Source organism: Sander lucioperca, chromosome 18 (genome assembly GCF_008315115.2).
Source record: "Sander lucioperca isolate FBNREF2018 chromosome 18, SLUC_FBN_1.2, whole genome shotgun sequence".
Lineage (NCBI taxonomy): Eukaryota > Metazoa > Chordata > Actinopteri > Perciformes > Percidae > Sander > Sander lucioperca.
Window position 1 is genome coordinate 25,006,286 of NC_050190.1, and position 22,677 is coordinate 25,028,962.

At 39.8% G+C, this 22,677-nt stretch overlaps 1 protein-coding gene and 1 long non-coding RNA gene across 4 annotated transcripts; one reads left to right on the plus strand and one right to left on the minus strand.

The window, feature by feature from the left end:
- Positions 1 to 495: 495 nt before the first annotated feature.
- On the minus strand, positions 496 to 6,240 carry tmx1 (thioredoxin-related transmembrane protein 1). Of its 2 annotated transcripts, none has more exons than XM_031309890.2 (8): positions 5,795 to 6,240; positions 5,247 to 5,362; positions 4,052 to 4,097; positions 3,179 to 3,307; positions 2,682 to 2,727; positions 1,888 to 1,989; positions 1,696 to 1,766; positions 496 to 1,544 (listed from the first exon to the last, which is right to left on the minus strand). In XM_031309890.2, exons 1-8 carry the CDS (start codon positions 5,998 to 6,000, stop codon positions 1,490 to 1,492), a joined length of 771 nt encoding a protein of 256 aa, XP_031165750.1. In that variant the 5' UTR covers positions 6,001 to 6,240; the 3' UTR covers positions 496 to 1,489. The 2 variants fall into 2 exon arrangements, with proteins under 2 accessions (XP_031165750.1, XP_031165749.1); XM_031309889.2 differs by having other exon boundaries at positions 499 to 1,544; positions 1,700 to 1,766; positions 5,795 to 6,221.
- Positions 5,956 to 21,170, plus strand: LOC116057450. 2 transcript variants are annotated; one of them, XR_004895734.1, is made up of 5 exons: positions 5,956 to 6,066; positions 7,898 to 7,967; positions 12,331 to 12,504; positions 19,640 to 19,733; positions 20,996 to 21,170. It is a non-coding gene; the product is annotated as an uncharacterized LOC116057450 (long non-coding RNA). The 2 variants fall into 2 exon arrangements; XR_004106818.2 differs by having other exon boundaries at positions 12,334 to 12,504.
- The last annotated feature ends 1,507 nt before the right edge of the window (positions 21,171 to 22,677 follow it).

The window sequence follows — 22,677 nt, forward strand, 5'->3', positions numbered from 1 at the left end:
AAACATAAACAAGTCAAACGTTTATGACATAACGCTTATTTTAGTGTCATTCGGTTTTTGTCATGTCAAGTTATGGTTAGGGTTCATGTGTTCATGACAGTGTCATGTCACTCTTATGTAGATACCTTCAAGTGAAGTGTTACCAAATATTCAATTCGAAATCAGGTTCTGAATTTAAAGACAACCAGGCTGACATTGGAAAGTATAGCTAACATGCATACTTCAATAATTGTTTATCGCAAGTCATGTCGCCATCGCAACATTGATAAATGTTATCGTACGGCGCAGATTTTCCTCATATCATGCATGCTCTCTATAGTTTCCATTGTTTGTGGAGTAGTCCGCCATTTCCGTACTGGTTTTAAATTGCATTTATTGATATCAGCCTCTCTGTTCACTCTTGATTCTCCTAACACAGTACCAGAGGTGTAGTAAGTTGCTTCTAGCATCAAAAACATTTCCTACTGCTGCTGCTTCACATTAAAAGCATTCAACTGGTGAAACAAGGGGTGGCTTTATTGTGAAGGCGTTACAGGAAACGGGATGTATTTGTCGAGGTTAGCACTGACAGCTATTTCAGGGAAAATATGTCTACAAAACAAGACAACCCTCATTTTTTTTTTATCAGGAGACTGGTTTTAAATATTACAGGAAGTGATGGAACAAGAAGTGAGCTTGTTGTTGCCACGATAACCACGGTTGACGCCAAATCAACTAGGCGTGAAATCTTCAGGATTTTAACACTTTGGAGCCATTTCTTTTTCCCCACCTTTCCTCCATAGTACACTAAAATGAGGAATGAGATTTGATTGGGTCAAACCATCAGGGTTTGTAAAATACATACGGTATGTACATAAGCTGAGTAGTAATAAAATTTAGCTAAAGAAACTTCAAACGTAAGCTTGGTATAATGATTCTCAAATAAACACACTTTAAAAAAAACGATGCATAGCATAAACAATGTTGCAAAATCCAGCTCTACTGCACTTCATACCTAAACCTCAGCCAGGCCATTTGTCTCCACAAGTGGAAACAGGTGTCAGCAGTGTTTTAGCTTTTTTTTTTCCAGGTGGAGCCTGCTGCTCAGACGGAGAGAGTCTCAAGCGCTCCCGTTAAAAAACAAGGGAGGGAGAAGAATAGAAGCGAGGTGTTTCTGGGGGCCCGGAGGAGGAGGAGGAGGAGGAGGAGGAGGAGAAGGGGAGGTTAGCTGTAAACACTGCAGCTCGGGACCAAAGCTCCTCCGACTCTGCCGACGCCATGACGCTCTTCTCTAAAAAGGAGTAGGAACCGTGGGACTCTCTAGGTGTCCTCCTCATCGTCGTCCTCCTCCTCGCGGTTGGCCACCACCCTCTTCCTCAGAGCTTCATCAGAGAAACCCTGTCCCCTAGGTTCTGGGCGGCCCTCTGGGGACCCTCTCCTCCTTCTCCTCCAGACGTCATCCTGATCGTCGTCTTCTTCCTCTTCGTCGTCGTCTTCCTCGCCGTCAGCCTCATGTTCGTCCTCTTGCCGTTGGATTAACCTCGCCTGCTCCATGGTCTGTTTTTCTGCAGGATAACATTTTGAACAACAGCCAAGTTACAAACAAAACCAGATTACCAGTACATTTGTAATCTATCTGTGCTACGGTTTCTGTCATTTATGTATATAAGATAATCGTATAGGGAAAGCGGCATTTAGTATGATCTCATATCAAACTCACTCTGGTAGTAATCTGAAGAAGAGAAGCGTCGTGAGGGGAAGGCAAAATCTGCGATGAACACCAGTAACTGCAAAGACAAAACAATAACCATTAATTCACTGGCAATGCATGCATTTCTTCTTGTCAGAGCGTTCACTATAGCTTCACGGTTATTAAAAATCATAAAGAAGTGCTGCACAAGTACTCACCAGTCCCAATGCAAGGCCAGAGAACAGGGTGGCCAAGCCAAAGATAACATAAGACCCCCAAACAGGAATCCCCAGCTGCTCTGTCATGTAGTTATGACAACGCTGGAAAACACAAACACATTTTTACTTGAGGCTGTAAATGGACGTCAATGTCGATAGCAAAAATATACTACAAAATACATCAATAAGTCATTGTGTCAGTCATTATATCATAAGTCATTGTGAAGAACATGGGCACTGTAGTGTACTTTGACTCAATCTTACATCCACTATCCAGCTGCCAGAAATACTAACTAGAGCACCAAATGCGTATTCATCTGCAGCTGAAAATAGTCCCCAATAATTATCTCCCGTTTTGAGTAATGTTTGCTAAGAAAAACTATTTACTTTTTACTTATGAACAGGTTTTTAAAGACTTAGGTTTTCATGGGCTTGGTGCTGAGAGCCACAGACAGGCAGGGGAAGTCAAAGTATCGAGATGGGATTTGTTGACAATAAAAGAAAAAAAAAAGAAAAAAATAATGCCATCCTTATCCTTTAATAATGGAAATAAGTTATAATCTACCCGAAGAGGTAGGTTTCTGTGTCTACTGTGTCAGCCGTGTGTGCAACTGGATTTGTCGTTTGTTTGATTTTACACCCAATATGTTTTCCACGTAAAAAGAGCCTGGTTCCCCTCTTTCAATTTCACACTGAGCAGCACATTCTTCTTTGAATAGATTGTGGGAAATGAAATAAACACCTTCATATATACAACACCTACAGCACTACCAAAGAGTGAAATCCTCACTTACCCGGATAAACATGGAGAGCTTGAACAAAGCAGACATTGAATTCATTCTGCCAAAAGAGCAAACGACAGTATGATTTAAGACGGATTTGTCAAACTGTAACATCACTACAAAGCCTGAACATAAAAAATAACAAATAGGGGACGGGAGGGGGTGTTTGTGGTTCTTAATTTAAACCAAGAAAAGAGACTTAGAATAAAGCTAATGGGTATCTGATGTTGTTTTACTGATATTTTAACAAAAGAGGTACAGCAATGATACAAAGCACTGGATAGCCACTGTGATGCCAAATTCCAGTTGTTTTGTTATCGCTGCGTGTATCCTTAGGGCTGGGCGATAATCTAAATTAAAATACATTTTACGATAACCACAACAGCATATTTTGGTATTGATGTATAATATATGCCATCATGTTTGTAGGGAAATGAAAAATCAGCCCTATGTAACCACATCCTCACACTTTATCATGATCATGATTGTGTAAAGCCGTAAATACTCACAGAAATGAAGATGGCCCGAACCAAGAGGAAATTGGCTCGACTGCTCTCCATTTCTGCTCATCGACAAAGCTGAGGAAGTCGTCTTTAGTGCGAGCTCCCTGGTACTTCCTGAAGACGCCGTCCTTACAGCTGACACACAGATAAAAACGTTGTAGGAACAGTGCAGTGTTTTGACCCACATTTTCTGTGATAAAAATCTCATGGACTGACAAAAAAATGATGCATTTAGCTGCTGTGATGCTGACAGTGACAGTTAATTTTGAATGGCAGCCTAAAAAAATAATACAGCAAATGGGAGACAGGCCAGTGGTATAACTGCAAAAATATCTGCAATTTTTATCTGCAAAAAAGCATTATATGAATTAGAGAACACCTGTGCATTTTGCACAGTATATCGCCCCAATCTGACACTTGATAATGTGGGGGTTTTGACTTGAATATGCATTTTTAAGACCAAAACTTACTTTAACAATCAAAAATAAAACTCTGCCAATGCAACATTTGATGTAAAGGCTCTTGGTGGAACTGACTAAAAGTGAAAAGTGATTCAATGGTTTAAATCCATGCACATTTCAGAAACACATACTGTATTTATGAGAAAAAAAATGTTACATGTTTTTCCCCCCTTACTGATGATTATATTAAAGCAAATTATGCAAACACCGAGATATAGTCTTTTCAAAATGTTAATGTGACATTATAGAAGAAGAACAGAGATCTGATGAGCTGAAAGTACATGAGATACTAAACTTAGTTAAAGCCACTAGGTTATATTCTTTCAAGATGAATGCACGTTAGCATAACACACATCACAAGCAGCCACAATCAAGAGGAAGCAATAACAACCGCAGAAGAACTTAGAACTCAACTTACTGGTAAATAGTAGGAAGTGAAGTAATGATGAATCGCCCACTCAGACCTTACAGAGAGAAGAAACAGTACTGTCAGTGAGCAGGAAGGAACAGTTTGACTCATTACTAAACTGAAAGGAATTTCAGACTTAACAGAGGGGCTAAATTAATGTTCGATAGCAGCTCCACTGCACCACTTGCTAACATGATTACTTCAATTTCATACAGAGCTGGGTAAAACATTAACACATAATACAGTGAAATAAAGAATCCCTTAGTTTACTACCACATTGTTAAAGCTCATACAGAACATTTTTCAGGTTGTAATTTGTTGTGTTATAAATAACCAGTATTTTGAGAGTGTGCATGTGTTCCTTTTTTACTAATGCAGTTTTCTATGAACATGCATGCTGGCAGGAATTTTTAGACGATTCAACTTGTCAAATGAATCACATAATTTTGCAGTGATGGAAAGTGATGCATCTACACATCTGGTACCAACTATCTGGCGTCTTTGTACCTCAATTAGTGGCCTTATGTTGCCGGCAAAACTCACATGAAATGGCCAGTAACACCTGACCCATACTGACATTATATACTGTGAGATTATACATATATTATGTTGACATTTTGCCATACTATCAAGTCAGTGGTAACTGTCCTTGATAGTTGTTTTTAGATCAATGTGGACAATGTTGTAAAATCAATGAGCAGTACTGTTATATGGCAATATTGGATGTTTGAAACTGTGTGATGGAGAACTTAGAAACTTGAATAGTTAGGCATTCAATTTGCTGGACTTTCCTGACTGATTCATTTTATATATTTAGTCTCTCTGTAGATTTTCTAGAACGATTGTTTTTACTGACACTATTAGTTTAGGTGTTGACTCAACTTTCAGGTCATTTTGGAGGCTGTAGTTTGTAGTGCTGTTGAATTATGTTGCCAAATACAGAGAGGTGTTTATAATATTTCTGTCTATGCTGATCATCAACAATAATTGAGTGGACCAAGTACTAGAAACACCACCTATATTATCCAGTTGTATGTTATTTACAAGGAATACCTTTGCCTCAACCTTAACTGACTGCTGTTTAGATGTTTCAACTATTTGGTCCTGCTATTTAGGAAATGCTGCACTGGCTTGACAGCTCTGTTTTGTTATGCATGTAGGAGTCACAAAGAGCTGTCAGCTGGCAAAGGTCATTCAAGCCTACCGGGTTGTTCTGTGACGTCCACCTTGGCTATGTTGACCCCCATGTCCTCTCCCCAGTCCGCAAACTCCTTCCACGCCGGCTGGAGCTGCTGGCATGCTGGACACCAGGGTGCGTAGCTGAAGGGGTATCAAGTTTCACAATTAAAGCCTCTGATAAACTGCACAATCACTTGCATCAAAGTTTAACGGTAGATCATCACTGAATACAAACTGAAATGTACTGTTGACCTGATTGAGTACTTTATTTGCGTGTTACATAGCCTACTGGCTGGCATTCAACTATGGTAAGCTGGTTAGCTAACGTTAAATAAAGATTGCAGTTGTTAGCTTAATTACGTTAGTTAAAGACACTTTAGCAACTTGTCAGGACTAAATGGAGACAGTTACAATAATAATCAGATAAGACAGAACATTTAGGCTTGCATATGACACAGGAAACCATGCCCCGTTTCTATGAGCTCAAAATAGCTAGCTAGCTAGCTAGCTAAGTTAACTGACAAGCTAGCTAGCCGGTTAGCTGTTAGCAGTAGCTGTTAGCAAGGCACTGACAATTCAATCATCCATTCTCCTGTCAGGATTTCCTCCCAGGTCCCGTCGGTCACTTCTCTGAGGCCATCCCGCTTTGCCGAAACTGGTAGCGACGTTAAATAAATCACCAGAAACAAGCAGCATATCCATGAGCGTTGATTTGTTTGTCGTGTTAAAGAAAACATTGTTGAGCCTATGTTACTACTGCTGGCTAGCAAACACGCCATGTCGTGTCTGATCTGTTTGAGACAACCCGCTCACTTCCGTTGGTTGTGCGCCCGAACGTCCGAGAGGTGGGTGGTGTGCGTGTGTTCTATACATCCATGTCATGCCAAAGTCTGAAACTATCTATAGAAAAATACAGATAAAATGAGCAGTCATCAGGTGTTGTTTGCTTAGTCGTAAAACAGCAAAGAAAGCAACGTTAGCAATGCAAATGTTAGCATAAAGGAGTGCAAGTAGATAACAGCAGACGTCTACAACGAACCAAAGGCAGTAAAGTAAAGTAAAGTAGCTTGTCAAGTCTTTTAAATAAGAAGTAACATTACTTTATTTAATTTCTCATTTATTGTAAACGTTTATGACCAGCAGGTGGTGTTATTGTCTCTAAAATAACTCAGAAAGGAGGTAGCTATGATTTCTATGTGGACAGTGATGGAAGAGTAGTCTAAAAATTAAAACTCGTAAAAGTACAAAAGTATCAGCATTATAAACTTAAAGTGCCAAAAGTAAAGTAACTCAATATGTGGCCGATTTGTACATTATGTTATTGTATTCTAGTTTTAGTTTTTGTTGTTGTTATTATATTAGTTGATTTAATCTTTTAAATAATAATCTAAATCTGCAAAGTAACTAGTCGCTAAAGCTGTTAAATAAATGTTGTGGACCATGGATTAGACTGTATATATCCACATATATTCACCTAACATGCTGTAGTGAAAGTGTATATATAGTATAGGTGAGAAACAAGAATATGTCTGGAACAAAAAAAAATGTTACAAGTTCTGAGGTTCTTTAAATGTCTTTTATTTTAATCCAATCAACAGTCCAAAACCTAAAGATATTGAGGTCACAATGAAACCGAGAAAAGCACCAAATCTACACTTGAGAAGCTTGAGAAACTTGATCCGTAAGTCAATGTTTCGAAGTGCATATTAATCACTTCATGCACCTGATGAATTCTGATAGCAAATACTCAATGTTTTGATCCAAAAGGAACTGTGTTCTTTGTTCAATATCTTCAAAGTTGCATGATCAAAGTGTTTTGCATTTTCCATCTGCATATGATGCAAAAACCCACTGAGAGCAGAGTTAAATCCATTAGATTTGACCCAGAGGTGAAGTGCAATCCTGTTAAGACCCTGCCTTCTAAGTAATGTCAAGCGATATTTTCAGTTTTTTCATTCAGCATTTTCATTTTCATTTGTTTTTGTTTCATTTCAACTGTTAAGAAAAAAACCTCACTGCCAGATTTTGAAATGTCCTGTTGTCCTCTTACTTCGATCCATTCATTTCCTGTCACATTTCTGGATGCCTGAACCACTTGTACTCTTAAAATGTGAAGGAGCTGTGAAGGAGCTGTTTTGGTTCTAGTTGTGCTTTTACCAGATAGTAGTGGTGCATGATATATCGGCCGCCGATATAATTTCGGCCGATATGGTCATTTTTTTAACACATCAGTATCGGTTCGATGTCAAATTATATATAATTATATAAATATGATTTTTTTCTTCTGAAAATCTGATGACAGTCATATTTTGCACACAGGTAAAGGTGCCCAATATCAGTCATTTCGGAAAATAAATCACAAAATTAAAAAAAAAATGCGTTTTGGAAAATAGTTCTTTATTTGATTGTCATAAAAATTTGTTTTCTATACAGAGATATCGACATCGGTAAATATCAGTATCGGCCATAACAGCAATATTAATATCGGTTATCGGTATCGGCCCAAATTTTCACATCGGTGCATCACTACCAGATAGACTATACAAGATCTTAAAGGAAAGGTCATTTTTGTTTGTTATTTCTATCTTAATACAGCAGTCTGAGTTAGCTTGTTGGAGTCTCATGTTAGGTTTGAATGCATTTTGATGACTGTGAATTTTGTCCTCCATTTTTTAGGGAGAGAGGGATCGCTTGGTGGCTACAATGGAAGAATGACCACAGCAACCCTTTCAACCTTCATAGCATGGTATGTGAATCATAACCTATCCTTTAACCCAGTTGTTCCCAATCTTTCTGGCTTGTGACCCCTTTAAACAAAACCATTTATACTTGCAACACCTCTCATTGGTTGCAAATGTCTACCAGTTGTAGACGTTCAACCAAATAAATGTTTTGATCATAGTTTTATTAGAATAATTTTAGAGTTCCAAAGAAGTAGAATTAGTCATTTACTGGGAAAAAGCAAAGACATGTCCCTGAGGGTGATCCCAGACACCCTACAAAAGATCATGCACATAACTGGTGGCTGAAACTAAAACTGACTGGAATCCTCAATACGCTTCTTCCGTGGGAGGTCTCAGGGTATCTTAGGGTCTTTTTTGGAGAAAATACTGGCAGCAGATTTCAATCTGAGCACAGAACGGGACAACATCTTACTCCCACAACACAACATGTTCTGAACCTACAAATCTGTCCTTCACTCTCAAATCTTGACCTGCAGATTGACAGCATAACGTTTGTTTTTTTGTGCTCACTTAGTTCTGTCACTTATTAAACTTCAATATTTTTGTGCTAGACAGTATGTGTGTAAGAGAGTGAGAGTGTCAATCAGTCCTGCCTGTGTTTCCCTGCATGAGAAGGTTTCAGTCTGAGTGAATCTGCAGAATGAGAGCAGTTATTATTGCTGGGAACCTGCAGGCAGATTGCAGTGGGAGCCAGTTATCAGTGCACCTCACACTCTAAAAATACCCTCCAGATGACATCCTTTTGTGCCCCTACCCTCGCACCCTTTCTCCAGCCATCAGCTCTGCTCCACTTACAGAGCAAAATGAATCTCCTTCCTGCTTGGCAGTCATCTGCTCTCCTCCTTCACCTTAATGTGGCAGTGAGGAAAATAAGTGGCAGATTGGGGAGTTGTAGTGCTGTTTTGTGTTGTTCTTTCAAACTCAGTTACAGGGCTTGGGCTGCTGCTGGATGGAGGCAGGAAAACTGGCATTTTCTCTCTTTTGTAGCTACTAGTGCCGATTACTTGGCCTTGGGTATTGCTGCTCGTAGCTTTCTCCAGAACCATTTTAACCCCAAAATTACTTAAAGACCTCAAAGCACTTAATATGCAACCCCATTGTATACTACTGACTTACTGTGTACTTCTACTTCAGAGGAAAACATTGTACTACTACATTTACGACGACGAAGAAATGTTACTGGTTACTTTGCAGATTCAGATTTTACTCTACTTTACTTTATTACAATTAAAATGTGGAGTTATTGCAGACATTTGCCTCATGGACTCATGGCGGTGCGCCATGCGCCACCTATCCGTCTCGTTATGAGAACCGATCAGCAAAAATGGCTGAGCGCTATATGTGGGGGGCCTGGTTTCTGGTTTTTGGGGGACCTCTTAGCGTAATGATCTGACTGAATTTAAGCTGGGCTTTTACTGTGAAGGGTAGACACAGAAGAGCAAGCGTTATGGCAGCGTTTAGTTTTATTTACAGTTTATTAGGCTAATATCCAATATCCAACGCTGTCCAAAACTGCTCCAAATTCCAAACCCCAAGTTCGCTGGGTACCCAGGAAGCCAAGTGTGAAGTAGATCGCTTCTTGAGATACTTGAAAGACATATACACACACACACACACACACACACACACATACACACACACACAGAGGGTCCTCAATTTTATAGTTAGATGTTCATTGGTCGATCTGTCGCCCAACACTTGAGTCCAAAGAAAAAAAATCTTGATAACCATTGCATTTATTGCCATGAAATTCACAGTCCTGCATTAACTTTACGTTGGTAATACCTTGACTTATCTCACTGATGGTGCCTTCATGTGGGCTTTGTTAAGAGTTTATCTGTTGTGATAAGATGTTGCTTCCACCAACAAACATGCACTTGGCTGTGGAGGATTTTTCTAATTTTACATTTAATTTGCTGCTGATTAAACTGTTGATGGCTGGCCAGAGGCTGATTGTTGCCGTGGTTACTGTCCTGGTTCAGTGCAGCCTGCGGATGCCAGTTATAGACAGTAATGTTTAACAATTTTTCTGTGAGCATGAGTTTACACATTACTTAACCCACTATATGGACCTTGTATTGTCAGCTGCTGCTTCTAAGGTCAAGACTGAACTTTGAACCTCAGTTTCCAGTGTGCTTAGAAGAAAGAGTACAACCATGACACTGTTAAAATCCAGGTGCTGATGTAGATAGCATGTTATATTCACTAATTTGACATTCCAGGAGCAGGTTGCACCAGCTGTGCTTCAGTTCAAACTTAGCCTAGTTATTACCCAAGCGTTTATGGAGTGGAGATCCTCACACCACTAAATTTAAACGGGTTGCCCACACAAACTTTTTAAAGTAGAAATTAGTTCCAACTGCTACGTAGCTAACTAACCAGCTGATAAAAGAAGTGTTAGCTTGCTAACAAATTTGTCATTTAAATTGGCAAGTAAGTTTAATATAAATGCCCTTAAAATTGTTATATTTAAAGTTTCTGTCACAGCTCACAGTGCTACAAGGATTTACCGTTTACATATTGTATTGCTGCTGTATTGCAGAACTACAAATGTTTTGTAGCAACCTATTTACACATTCTTTATGTCTTTGCGAAGAAATAGGTTAGGTTAGGTTTTAATGGTGCAACCCAATTCAGCAAATTACTAGTTTGAAACTAGCTTGTAGTAAGTAGGTTTAGGAAGGACTTTAATGGATTTAAAAACAGCTGGTGCAACCCTTGGGGTCCATTTTTGTCAACTGCTGTTGCCAAGGTCAAGAATGAACGTTGAACCTCAACAACCTCACAACAAAAACAATTCCACTAAAGTTCTCCTAAAAAGACAAAACTCTTAGCACAGAAGGAAGATAATTGTAGAAACTTCAGGAGAGAAAATTTAAATAAAGATCCCCTTCTCCTCGGACAGCTGGAGGTAGAAAATATAACAACGGAATTGCAATATATAACAATAGGATTACACTACAGTTGGCCCAATACTAATATAGCAAATCCAACACAAGATGTTCAGTAGAATAAGTCCAAGAAATGAGTCCAGTGACTTAAATCCAATGTCCACTTAATGACTGCAAAATAAAATCCATCAGGGTAATTACTGTAGAAGCACAAGTATAGCAAGGGTTTGTGTAGATTGTTGCACCTCATCAATGCCACAGCAGGTGTTTTCTATTGGAGGTCTTTGGCAACACACCTGTGGTGACTTCCCTGATTAAGCTGTGAGCCAGAATGCTTGAAAGTCTCACCCCCAAACAGAGCACAGAGCAGTACAGCAGGGCTTTTGTGCTCTTTAAAGAAGTAGTATTGATTTGCCTTTAAAGCAATATCATATATGGGTCTCTACCAAGTGAAAAAATTATTTAGTGTTGTGTATTCATATGGGTTGCATAAGAGTATGATCAGCTGATGTGACCTATTCACTGTGGGAAACCTGGATGTTGAATTATTGATACTTTATGTAAAAGGATTCAGCTCTCTAACGAGGATGATGTGCACATTTATATACTGTAGGGGAGTTAATTTGCGACACTGTAAGTGCCTGAAAGTGAGACTTACCTTTATTAAAGCGGCATTCACTGATTTTATTTGGCCAATTGTAACGTTTCTATTGCAAACCAAAAATAGTAAAGTTGCAGGCCGTGAATCCAAAACAATGAGCTGAAAGAAGCAGCCAAACACTTCAACATGTAATCTGAATGTGATGTAAAATGTTGAATGTAAAAGAAGTAACTTAAGTGCCCATAAAAACTACCCTCTTTGCAGCACAAGCAGGTGTAAATGTTAGTTTTTCTGAAGCCATACATCTTTTCATTCTGTCATATTTTCTTTTTCAATTTTTTCAAGGTAACTTACGTCACCACAGCTGAGAGACCCAACACACTTACTCACAGTAGGCCTACAGCTGTATCTCTGCGTGAATGTGAAGGCCATCAGTGGGCAGTTCTCGTTCGATGTACTGCTTTATTGTCATACAGCTCTCAGAGACTGTTATTATCCACGTGACAGCTGATGGAAATTTCAAGAGTGATGAGTGAGAAGTGGTACAGCGTGGGAGTGAGGAGGTGGAGCATGTACTCCAATCATAGCGGAGTCTCTCCAACAGTGGCTGCACAACACAACACTTTACAATCACTTTCTCTGGGTTTTCCACTTCTTCTGTCCCGAAATATCTCCCTCAGACACACATACTGTAGTTATCTCACTTTCTCAAATCCTGTACAGTTTAATGTTCTTTGCTTGCCTTTTTTGTGGTAACCAAGCGATAAGATGCTCTCGTCAACCTCGTTTCCCCCAGCAGCCGGCAGTTGTTTTCAGTGTAAAAGCTATGAACTCAATGTATGATCCCTTCTCTTTAAAATGGTGTTGTGCCAGCAGAATCAGGTGAGGAAGCTGAGTGACACAGACAAGATGTTTCCCAGTGGAGCGATGAACAACACCAGACGCACCTGAGGAGCAGAAAAGCCAAGAGTGGCAATTACAGCTAAATACCAGCTGTTCCAGGATTCCCATCAACATCTGGAGCCACTGGAGCAATCCTCATTACCTGTGAGATTTCATTTCCCCCCCTTTTTCCTCACATACATCTTACTTATTCTTACAATGAGGACTTCCTGTGGTTCACACTCTCCGGAGGGATTCGCTGCCAACTGCTCACACATTACAAGCTTCAGGCAGCGTGGTTACACACCAGCAGTTGCGGTAACACATTTATGCACTGTACCATTAGTGAGCCATGTGTAAAATGGGAGCCTCGGTGTAAGGATGAAAAAAGTTGATCTTAACAGAAATATTTAGTATTTTATTGCTTTCTACCAATCTTCTCTCCTTTTACATTACACTGTTATGAGTTTTGTCTCTAGTGTAAAAGGCAAACTACAGTAATTGCCTCCCCCTCGTCTCCTAAAAGACTATAAATCACTCGGCATCCCCAAATCACATTAGGGATTCTGTAACAAAATGCCTTTTCTCATTTGTGAAGTCAGTACAAACAGTATCTGCAGTCTTCAGCTCGGCAGCCTGCAGAAGCGTCAGAATGTCAAGCTCTTGAACCCTCTGGCCATTGATTAATGAGTCTCTCTCCTCCCTCAGCCCTCTTAAAGGTGCCACTGGGTTGTCATTAGTTTTCATGTCGGAGTCACCTGAGGGGACGATTTTAGATTGAACCCATATGCCACATTTCGATGTGTTGCACACTGGATGATAAATAGTTTGTTTCCTGATCGTATGCATTAATTATGCTCCTCAGATAGGCACTAAGATAGAGACAACTAATTACCAAACATTTCTCTGAAAAACAATCTTTGCTCAGATGCAGCAAAATGTAGAATTCATCAATGCCAACACTCCTAAAAAATGCTCTCAAATGCAGCAAATATGTACATGTTTAATTAAGAAGTTAAGTGTCTGATTTGTGACAGTTAATCACATTTTTCCAACTGCAAAATGTCTTAAAAAATGGATGAGAATTATCGTTGTGCTATCAACCCCAAAGTCTTTACTAGTTAAAACATACCTTAAGTTTTAATGGTGCAACCCAATTTAGTAAAATAATTGTTTGAAGTTAAATAGTAGTTACAAGAACTTAGGAAACGACTTGACACACAAACGTAAGGATGGATTTACAAATAGCTGGTGCAACCCAATCCTGAACAGTAAGGAAACTGTTCCTAAATGTGATGTACGATCATAAATTCAGGAGCTAAAGAACCGTACAAAATGGTGAACGCTCCAGTGCAATATGTGGAAAAAAATTATATTACACTGCCAGAAACCCAGGCAGAGACAAGGATGGAGAAATCCATCACCTACTCACACATCATTTTGGCTACAGTAATATTAGCTGAGAAAGCCACAGCTGAGCATAGGTCAGTGTTAAATTTGATTTCCTTAATAGGGTTTAGTTTAATCCTCCCCAACAGTATTTGATGCATCTGTCTCATGGTGGAAAATACAAGTTACATGCAATGGTTGGCTTATGAAGCATTTTCTCACGTTATTGAATCTCCTTTAGGCTGTTTGCACTTTTGTTTTTGTCTGTTCAAGGCTCTTGCGTGTGCATTTTCCATACATAGTCATTTAGGTCATTAATCATTATATAAATAGTGGTTTTGTGTTGCTCTTTGTGTGTGTGTGTGTGTGTGTGTGTGTGTGTGTGTGTGTGTGTGTCTCTGAGTCCAGTGATTCTCCCACCTTGTCACTGCAGTGCTCTGAGGTTTCTGCTGTGTCGCAGTGTGGCGTGCAAGGGAGAGGAAAGGAAGGGGTGATGCATTGAGTGACATAAGAGGAGGAGGTGTGGTTGAAACTGGATCAGTCGGACAGTGGGTCACTGGGCCGGGGAAGCACGGCAGTTTCTGCTGAGCTCAGCTTACGATCCGACACCTTGATTCATCATGGGAGAAACAGTTTTCAGATTTAAGAGTCCTAATCTTTAATGACACTATGACTTCCACTATGGCCGTGGAAGGGCATAAATTACTGCTTCAAAAGTAATGAAATGTATCAGTGACTCAAGATTAATTCATCAAGGGTTCTTTGGACTGACTGAACTTTTATTCCATTATGTTTGACAGCTTGAATCATCTGTGATCCTTCGCTTTTCTAGGCGATTTTTGATGCCGGCTTAATTTTCCCAGTTCTTTCCATTTAGCAGACTTTTAAAATAAGACCTCCTTAATGTCTCTCTGCAATTATGTTTCTGCTATAGTTAGGGGACACAGAGCCCACGCAGTGCTGAAGAACACCTTACAGACATGTCTAGCAGGGGAGGACAAGAGGTCAGCGATATTTAAATGATAATGACTTCATCTGTTGCTCTGCTTGTTTGTTTTATTTTACTGTGTGTAGACTGTGAGTTTGCGGACTTTAAAGTGCTCATATTATGCTCATTTTCAGGTTCATAATTGTATTTAGAGGTTGTTCCAGTATAGGTTTACATGGTTTAATTTTCAAAAAACACCATATATTTGTTGTACTGCACATTGCTGCAGCTCCTCTTTTCCCCCTGTGTGTTGAGCTCTCTGTTTTAGCTACAGAGTGAGACATCTCACTTCTGTTCCATCTTTGTTGGGAGTCGCACATGCACAGTAGCTAGGTAAGGACTACTAGCCAGTCAGAAGCAGAGTATGAGGGCGTGCCATGCTAGCAGCTAGGCGAGCATTATAACGTGTGTTACAAAGTGAGTTTGTAAACAGTGTTTTCTGTTGGAGATGGTAAGTCCCTTTGGGGTGGACTTTGGGCTTTTTCACTTTGTAAACCTATAACGTGCACAAAAAAGATATATAACACAATAAAGGAAAGGGAAAAAGCCAAAAAGCATAATATGAGCACTTGTGAAAATCTGCAGTGGTGTCTATTCATTTAATGGAGAACATACAATTGCATTTGTTTGCATATTCTGTTTGGTTTGTGCAAAGCATCAGGGACAGGTTCACTGGGGTTTTGCATGCTGTCGATTAGTTCAGGAGCGTTTGTGGTTAATAGTGTGCTGCCTGGGATGCCTCTTTATAAGGCTCTGTAAATGTGTCAGGCAGCAGCAGGGGAAGCCAACCTCTGGTTGCTCTAATTGGATTTGCATGTGCGGAAGAAGGCCTGGATTCATTTGGAACAAAAGACTTTATTCTAAACAGTCCAACCCATTGCTCAACATTTTCAATTCCTTGACTTCCACGCTGGAGAAAAACCAAAAGTGCAGCTAAGAATCGGCTCAGCTCGTTATGATAAACAGGTTAGGAAGTGGACAGTGTAGTTTTTAACAAACTCTGCAGCATGAAGGAAAAATCAACATATTCTGTACAAACAGCCAAATTAGCGATGGCATTGTTGTTTGTACGAATACAAGCCAGTTTGTGTTTACAACCCACAGTAAGTTCATATTATTAAGTTTGTGCATAAAGAATGAGAAACCCCCACTGTGCTATAGAAGCTGTCAGAGCATCCCCATGCAATCAAAACTGACATATTTATTGCGTTGGCTCTGTACGCCTGCACAATAATTTTAGAATGAAACAAGTGCAGACTCTCAGCTTACAATTAAAGGGGTGGTTACATCCATGGACATTGTAGAAACTGTAGCCACTTTAGCCACGCAAGTGTTATGATTGAAGGGATGGTCTGCACTTTGGTCCAAATATCTTATAACAACTATTAGATAGATTGGCATTCAATTTGGTACCAACATTCATGTCCTCCTCAGGGTGGATTGTTATAACTTTGGTGATCCCTTACTCTTTTCTCTAGCGCCACTAGCCAAAAATGTAATTTGTCCAATACTTTGGTTTATGACCAAATACCTGTAAAGCTACATGGCATTCCCATCACTTAGTGCTAATTAGCAAATGCCAACACGCAAAATGTTGAACCTGGTAAATATTACCGGCTAAACATCAGCATATGAGCGATGCCGCTGTGAGCATGTTAGCATGCTGCTGTTAGCATTTAGCTCAAAGCACCACTGTGTCTATGTATAGCCTCACAGAGCTGCAAGCACAGCTGTAGACTCTTAGTCTTTTGATATTTTGTATTCTCTTTCTGTCTAAAACAACATTTTGCTTCTCTCAAAGGATTGCACAGAACAAGAAACAAGAACCATTTAAAAAAAAAAAACATGATAAAAACATCACCACTCCCCCGCTGCTTTCTGGCATACACAGTAGAGTTCAGCGCATACACAGTAGGGTTTATTGTGAATGTACTGTGCTTCAACTCTCCCCACCACTTCACAGCCTCATATTTTAGTAAAAACCTGATTTTACCTGAATACTCTGTGATCCCCAGAGGAAACATAAAATAACTAATTTTAAATCTAATTTATAAGCAGCAATGACTACAACAAAAACGCTCTGTTTTGTGACTCAATGCAGATGATTCACCCTCATCCAAATATTAAGGAACACAGCTCCCTGCTGTCGCTTAACCTTCAGTTCAAATGCATTAACAAGAGGCCATTAACGTGCACACATGCTCACATTAACGCTGGCACTCCTCTGTGCAGATCTGAAGGTGAAGGCGAGAGGTTGTTAAACGTGTGCGACACTAATAAACAGCGAAACAAATGACATCTTCTGGTATCTCATTTGCTGCTAATGGCATATTTAATGGCGAGACATCTGAAACACACAGAAGACTGTTTGATCTGTCGAGACATAATGGAGCTGACAAACTCAGTCTCCTTCAAAATTAGGTTACAAAAAGATTCTGCTTTGTGTCTGCGAAGGATTACTGTAATGTGTGTGTACACCAGCACAAAGGCCGAGGTGCATGAGTTCGACTGGCTTCTAGTCTATTGATTTAATTACATTTCTGCTCCTAAAGTCTGTCATGTTAGTTGATTGGTCATACCTGGATCTCTGTGCACAGGCTCTGCTTTCCTTGAGCAAAATTGAATTCTTGGATGATATCTTCCAGATCCTGCAGTGCAGTGACTTCAAAGTTCATATATCAGGAGTAATCAATGGTGGAAAATATGAAATACATATACTCAATAATAGTAATTGCACTTTCATTTGATGCTACTATTTCTACTACATTTCAGAGGGAAATAAAGTTAAAGCTTAAACCGATAGTTCGGATTATTTTGAAGTATTCCTACACCCATTTAGTCTTCCTCTGCAAAAGTTCTTCTGTACACTCTGGCTCATAAAGGCATCTCTTGTCTCCACAGTGAACGGCATTTCGTCGTCCCTGTCCTAATCACTAATTTTTATATTCTTGTATTTGTTTATTCTTTAAACCGCATAGAGTCTGACCCAAACCGCTGATCTGCGGCGTAATACAGTGTGCAGCACGGTTGTGCGTATGCGTAGAAATACGGACGTTCTACGGTTGAGAAAATGTAGTGCCAAAGGAAAGGGCTGCCTGAAGGCAAGATAAAGCGGTGGATTATTTTTTTAGGTGGTCCTTTTTTAGGTGGCTAAAATACGTTTAGCTGCTGCCCCCGTCCACAGCATTACATTGTTAAAGGGGTGGTTCAGAGCAGCCAGTGTGTAATTTATCAGTGGAGACCGTTTTCAACACTTTTCATCCAGTCCTTCCAGTTGCAGAGTTCGCTGGTGCTAGGCTAGCGCAAGTCAACAGTATCTGTTACTAAAAACAGTCTGACCCACTGCACAGCACACCCGAGGCAAATAAATGATAACGCCAGACTATCGATGTAAATGTCTGTGTTGATAGAATAATGTTAGAAATAAAACTACCCTTGCATCGCATTGCAATAGTTATACTTTGTTCCCTGTAGTTGGTAGCATAGGCTACAGCAGCGGCAGAGTGATATTACCTAGGCTACTGAGAAAGCCGGTTTCCATGACAATCACACAAGTTTATTTACCTGCCGCTGCAATTTGCATGTAAACTGTCCGAGCTTACATGACTTTTCTGTCAGCAATTACCTAAAGTTAGCGGTTAGCCCAGCCAGGTATCTACCAAGAGTGTAGCTAACGTTGTCACTCTCCACAATGCATTGAACTGTAACGTTATCTCCACTAACGTTGTCAGTCTCAATCTATCAGTAGCAGCTAGGCTAACGTTATGAAAGGGGCTAGCTTTATTAGCTAGAGTAGCCTACCAAAAGTTATTACCTGTTCATCAGTAGCTATTGGTGCATCTGGAAAGACGGATGGAACCGCATTCGTTGTCAGTGACTTGTGGTCCTTTAGATTGCGGGGTTTTTCAAAGTCGTCTGGTCTACTCTGATCACTACACATTTGCCACTTGAGTAGAGTCTCCGCCTTGATGTCCAAGCCAGCAGCAAGAAGCCACAGTTGGTTCCTTTCTGGATCTCCTAATGTAAATTTTGTGGTGCCCATCTGTTTGGTTTATTTTTACAATTTCTAAATGTGCACTGAATCACCATGTTGCCTAGTCCTTAGTTTCCAATCCAATGCTTCAATACCAATGTACTAGGCTACTACTAGGTGTCCTGACTGTAGTGCGCTTCTCTGTTTACTTTTCGGTGCAGTATTACTAACCGGAGCTAAGTAAAATTCCGCCGCTGCTGAGAAACTAGTCCCTCAAAATGTAATGCGATCTTTGAGATGCAAGGGTAGTTTTATTTCTAACATTATTCTATCAACACAGACATTTACATCGATAGTCTGGCGTTATACTTTATTTGCCTCGGGTGTGCTGTGGAGTGGGTAAGACTGCTTTTAATGGCAGGCTAGCAGATACTGTTGACTTGCGCTAGCCTAGCACCAGTGAACTCTGCAACTGGAAGGACTGGATGAAAAGTGCTGAAAACGGTCTCCACTGATAAATAACACACTGGCTAACTTGGAAATGAGTTCCTATGTCCAAAATTCTGAACCACTCCTTTAAGCTTCCGTGTCAGTACTCTGGTTTGTTTCTCTAAACTGGGGGTGTTCCGACCGTCATCTACTATCGCTAATACACTGACTATGAATATATACCTCATACAACCCCACTTCAAAAGATCTAAACTATCCCTTTCAGTAAAGGATCTGAGTAGCACCATTAAAAATAGTGCTTTTTCAGATTTCTCTATGCTCTCACTGTTTGGTAAACACAGACGCAACAACCTACGCTGTTTGTACACCCTGCAGGTCTCAATCCTGCTCATATTCATCCATAACAGGAGACGTTTACATAAGGTGGATTCCCTTGTTGCTAAGATTTCTCAATGCCCATGTAAGTAAAATCATTCATGTTTCAAATGATGCTCACACAGGGCGCTACTGGTGTCTGAGAGGCAGGAAGGATTATCGGAAGCTGTGGGAGGACAGGACAAAAAGAATGCGAGGAAACTGCCTGAATAGCAAGAGGTGGGAGGCACACAATGGCGTATCATTCACGGACAGACACCCACACCGACACACACTCATCAAAACCCTTAAAATATATATTTACGTAACAAGCTTCCTGCCCGGAGCAAAGTACATGAGTAGATCCTATCCCTTTACAAAAATAAACATGAAACAGACTCGTCTTTCGCATGTGACGTAAAAGGTTTCTCTTTTAATAACGTACCTCTTAGTATTCTGAGCGTTAACGTTGCTGTGAAGATGCCAAATGCATTCACATTAAGTAATTCACTGATTTATGAAGATGCCTCATTGAACGATCAAAGCTACAGTCTGTGGTGCAGCGGTTAAGAGCCCTTTTTCTGCCGGAAACATGTCCACCCACTTCTTCAGACACTGGCTTTGTGGAAGAAAATTGCACATATATTTCCCCCCCAAAGAATTTTCAAATAATCCCACAAAATATAGACTTTGACGCTTTGAAATGAGCCAATCAGCTTCCAAATTAATTCTGAGCTTGTGTATAAAGATTCAGGAATAATTTATGAAAACCAAAACAGACAAGACCGTTTTCCTCACTGTAGTGCACTATATCTATTGTTTTGGTAGATACATAGCATACAATAAGCTAAATAAAAGTAATGCCCCATTCTAACAAAAGGAGATACAAAGGCTGCTGCTTACAGATACCAACCAAGGGATGACTTTAGACCATAGACACACCTTTCTTTCGTTAACTCTGATCTTAGCTCAAGACAGGCTTCTTTTCACGCTTTTGTGAATAAGTTTCTGAAACCGAAGGAAATCTTAGGTGAGATTCCAACAACCAGCTGAGTTATCAGGACTCAGGAGCGTTTGAGTTTGTCAATTTGAGGTTAATTAAGGGATACATTTATGCATTATATTCAGGTTTACCGCTTTCAATTCAAAATTCAAAATGACAATCATATCTTTACTGGTAAGAGTATTTTAATGGATTATCTGCATGGTTTAAGGGTTTTTTAAAGGATAACAATCCATTTAAGATGTACTAAATAGTATCAAAGCCACCTTGAAACTTTCACTTTCATTAAAATGGATTAAATCAGACATGACCTCATGATCTAACCTTTATGTAACAGTCCTCTGAGAGTTGACAGAAGAAAAACAAACAATGCAGGTGGCATTTAACTCACAACTTTCTGTCAGGAGTCTGTGAGGTGAACTGCGTTTCACACAGAGAAGAATTAGACTTTGCCAGTTTGTCGGTGGGAACATGTTTCAGTGTGAATCTTTCTCTGCAGGTTGGTGAAGATGCTGGTGCTGGAGATGGACCAGTGGTAAAGGACACCGACCAGTGATGTTGAGACACGGGTTTAAACCCAGCCTGAGGTACCCCGTCTCACACAAGTGTGTGTATGTGTGGGTGTTTGTGTGTGTGTACTTTCATTTGTCTGCTCCAAATAACAAAAATTTCAAATGTCGCCAACACAAAAGTCATTTGTTTGGGGATGATTATTTTGTGCCCTATGTGATGCTCCTATTGTAAATAAAATGTGCTACTCTACGGTGACCCAGTGTGCAAGAAAATTTGATGCAGGGCCATGATTTTTTCAGACAGCCTGAAATACCATTTTCTTGAAAAGGAAACGTTAATTATACTCTGGTCTGCTTAACCAGTTACAGTTTTGGAGCACGAGTAAGTATGTTTGTAGGAATTCACTGAAGATTGTGGGCAGTGCTGTAGTTTTTAAACAATGTTCAATAATTTCTCAGCCTTAGGAGTCTTAATATTATTATCACAACGTAAGAAACATACACTGTGTTGGTTTAATACTTCTACTCTTTTCTTTATACTGGACATGCAGCGTCTCCCTGCAATCTATACTTCACCCTTATTCAGTACAACAAAAAGCAAGCAATGGTTGAGCCAAAGCCAACATGAAAGCCAACATGAAGCTGCTGCAGTCTGTCATTTTTCTCTTTTCTCCCTTTGCTGCAATCTGCTGCAATCTTAGTTCTCATCACAGACACACAAACCTTAACTGTAAATGTTTTGAATATCAACTTAAAACCATGATGGACTGTGTTGTCAAGGTAGCATTTGCCAAATCACTGTGCTTTTTGATGCTGAAGGACAATGTACATATACATATATACTATCTAGGTATTTATGCGCGCAAGTAAGCATGGACTTTATAAATGAACATTTCCTTTACACTTTTCTGTCTCAATAAAGACAAGAAGCTGAGTATAAAATAACTTTAAATCAAAATAAAGTAAACAGTTATATGAATGACAATAGTTTTCTTCCATTGAAAATAAACCCCCATCCACAGCCATTAGAGGAATACACTTGTTATTTCTTGTTCTCCAGTGTCTCCCTGCAGTTGTGTGTGAGGGTTCTAATATAAGTTCAGGGAAGACCACTGTACGATGACATTTTAAAGCTTTCAGTGATGGTCTGTGTTGTAGTTGGAAGTGCATTAACAGAGAGGTTTTCCAGCTGCCTTTGGCCCATTTAAGTTTCTGTTTTTGTACACTTTGCCTCTCAAAATGGCCAGGAATAGCACCTTGTGTTTAAAAGGTAAACTTGGCCTGTGTAGCTCAGTGTGTTAAAGGAACATTCCAGTATTTGTCTACCTTGGTCATGCTCACGGTATCATTGAGACTGTTGTTCTTGGCAACAGATTTGCAAAAGCCGCTTACGTCAGTAGCAGGCAATATTGGTAATGAATGAATAAAATGGCACTAAATGTAAAGATAAATATATCAAACATATCTTTATGCACTCCAAGAGGTTTTTATGTGGGCATTTACATAAACCAAATGAGTTTTGCTTCCCACGAGACATACTGCTTTCCAAGAAAAATATAAATTCAACCATACAATCACGAACCTTCACCTAATTTATTCAGCAAGGCGAATGCCCAGACCTGACTTTCTAATGTCCTTTGCTGTTGGAGCTGGTGGTCACCACTGAGCC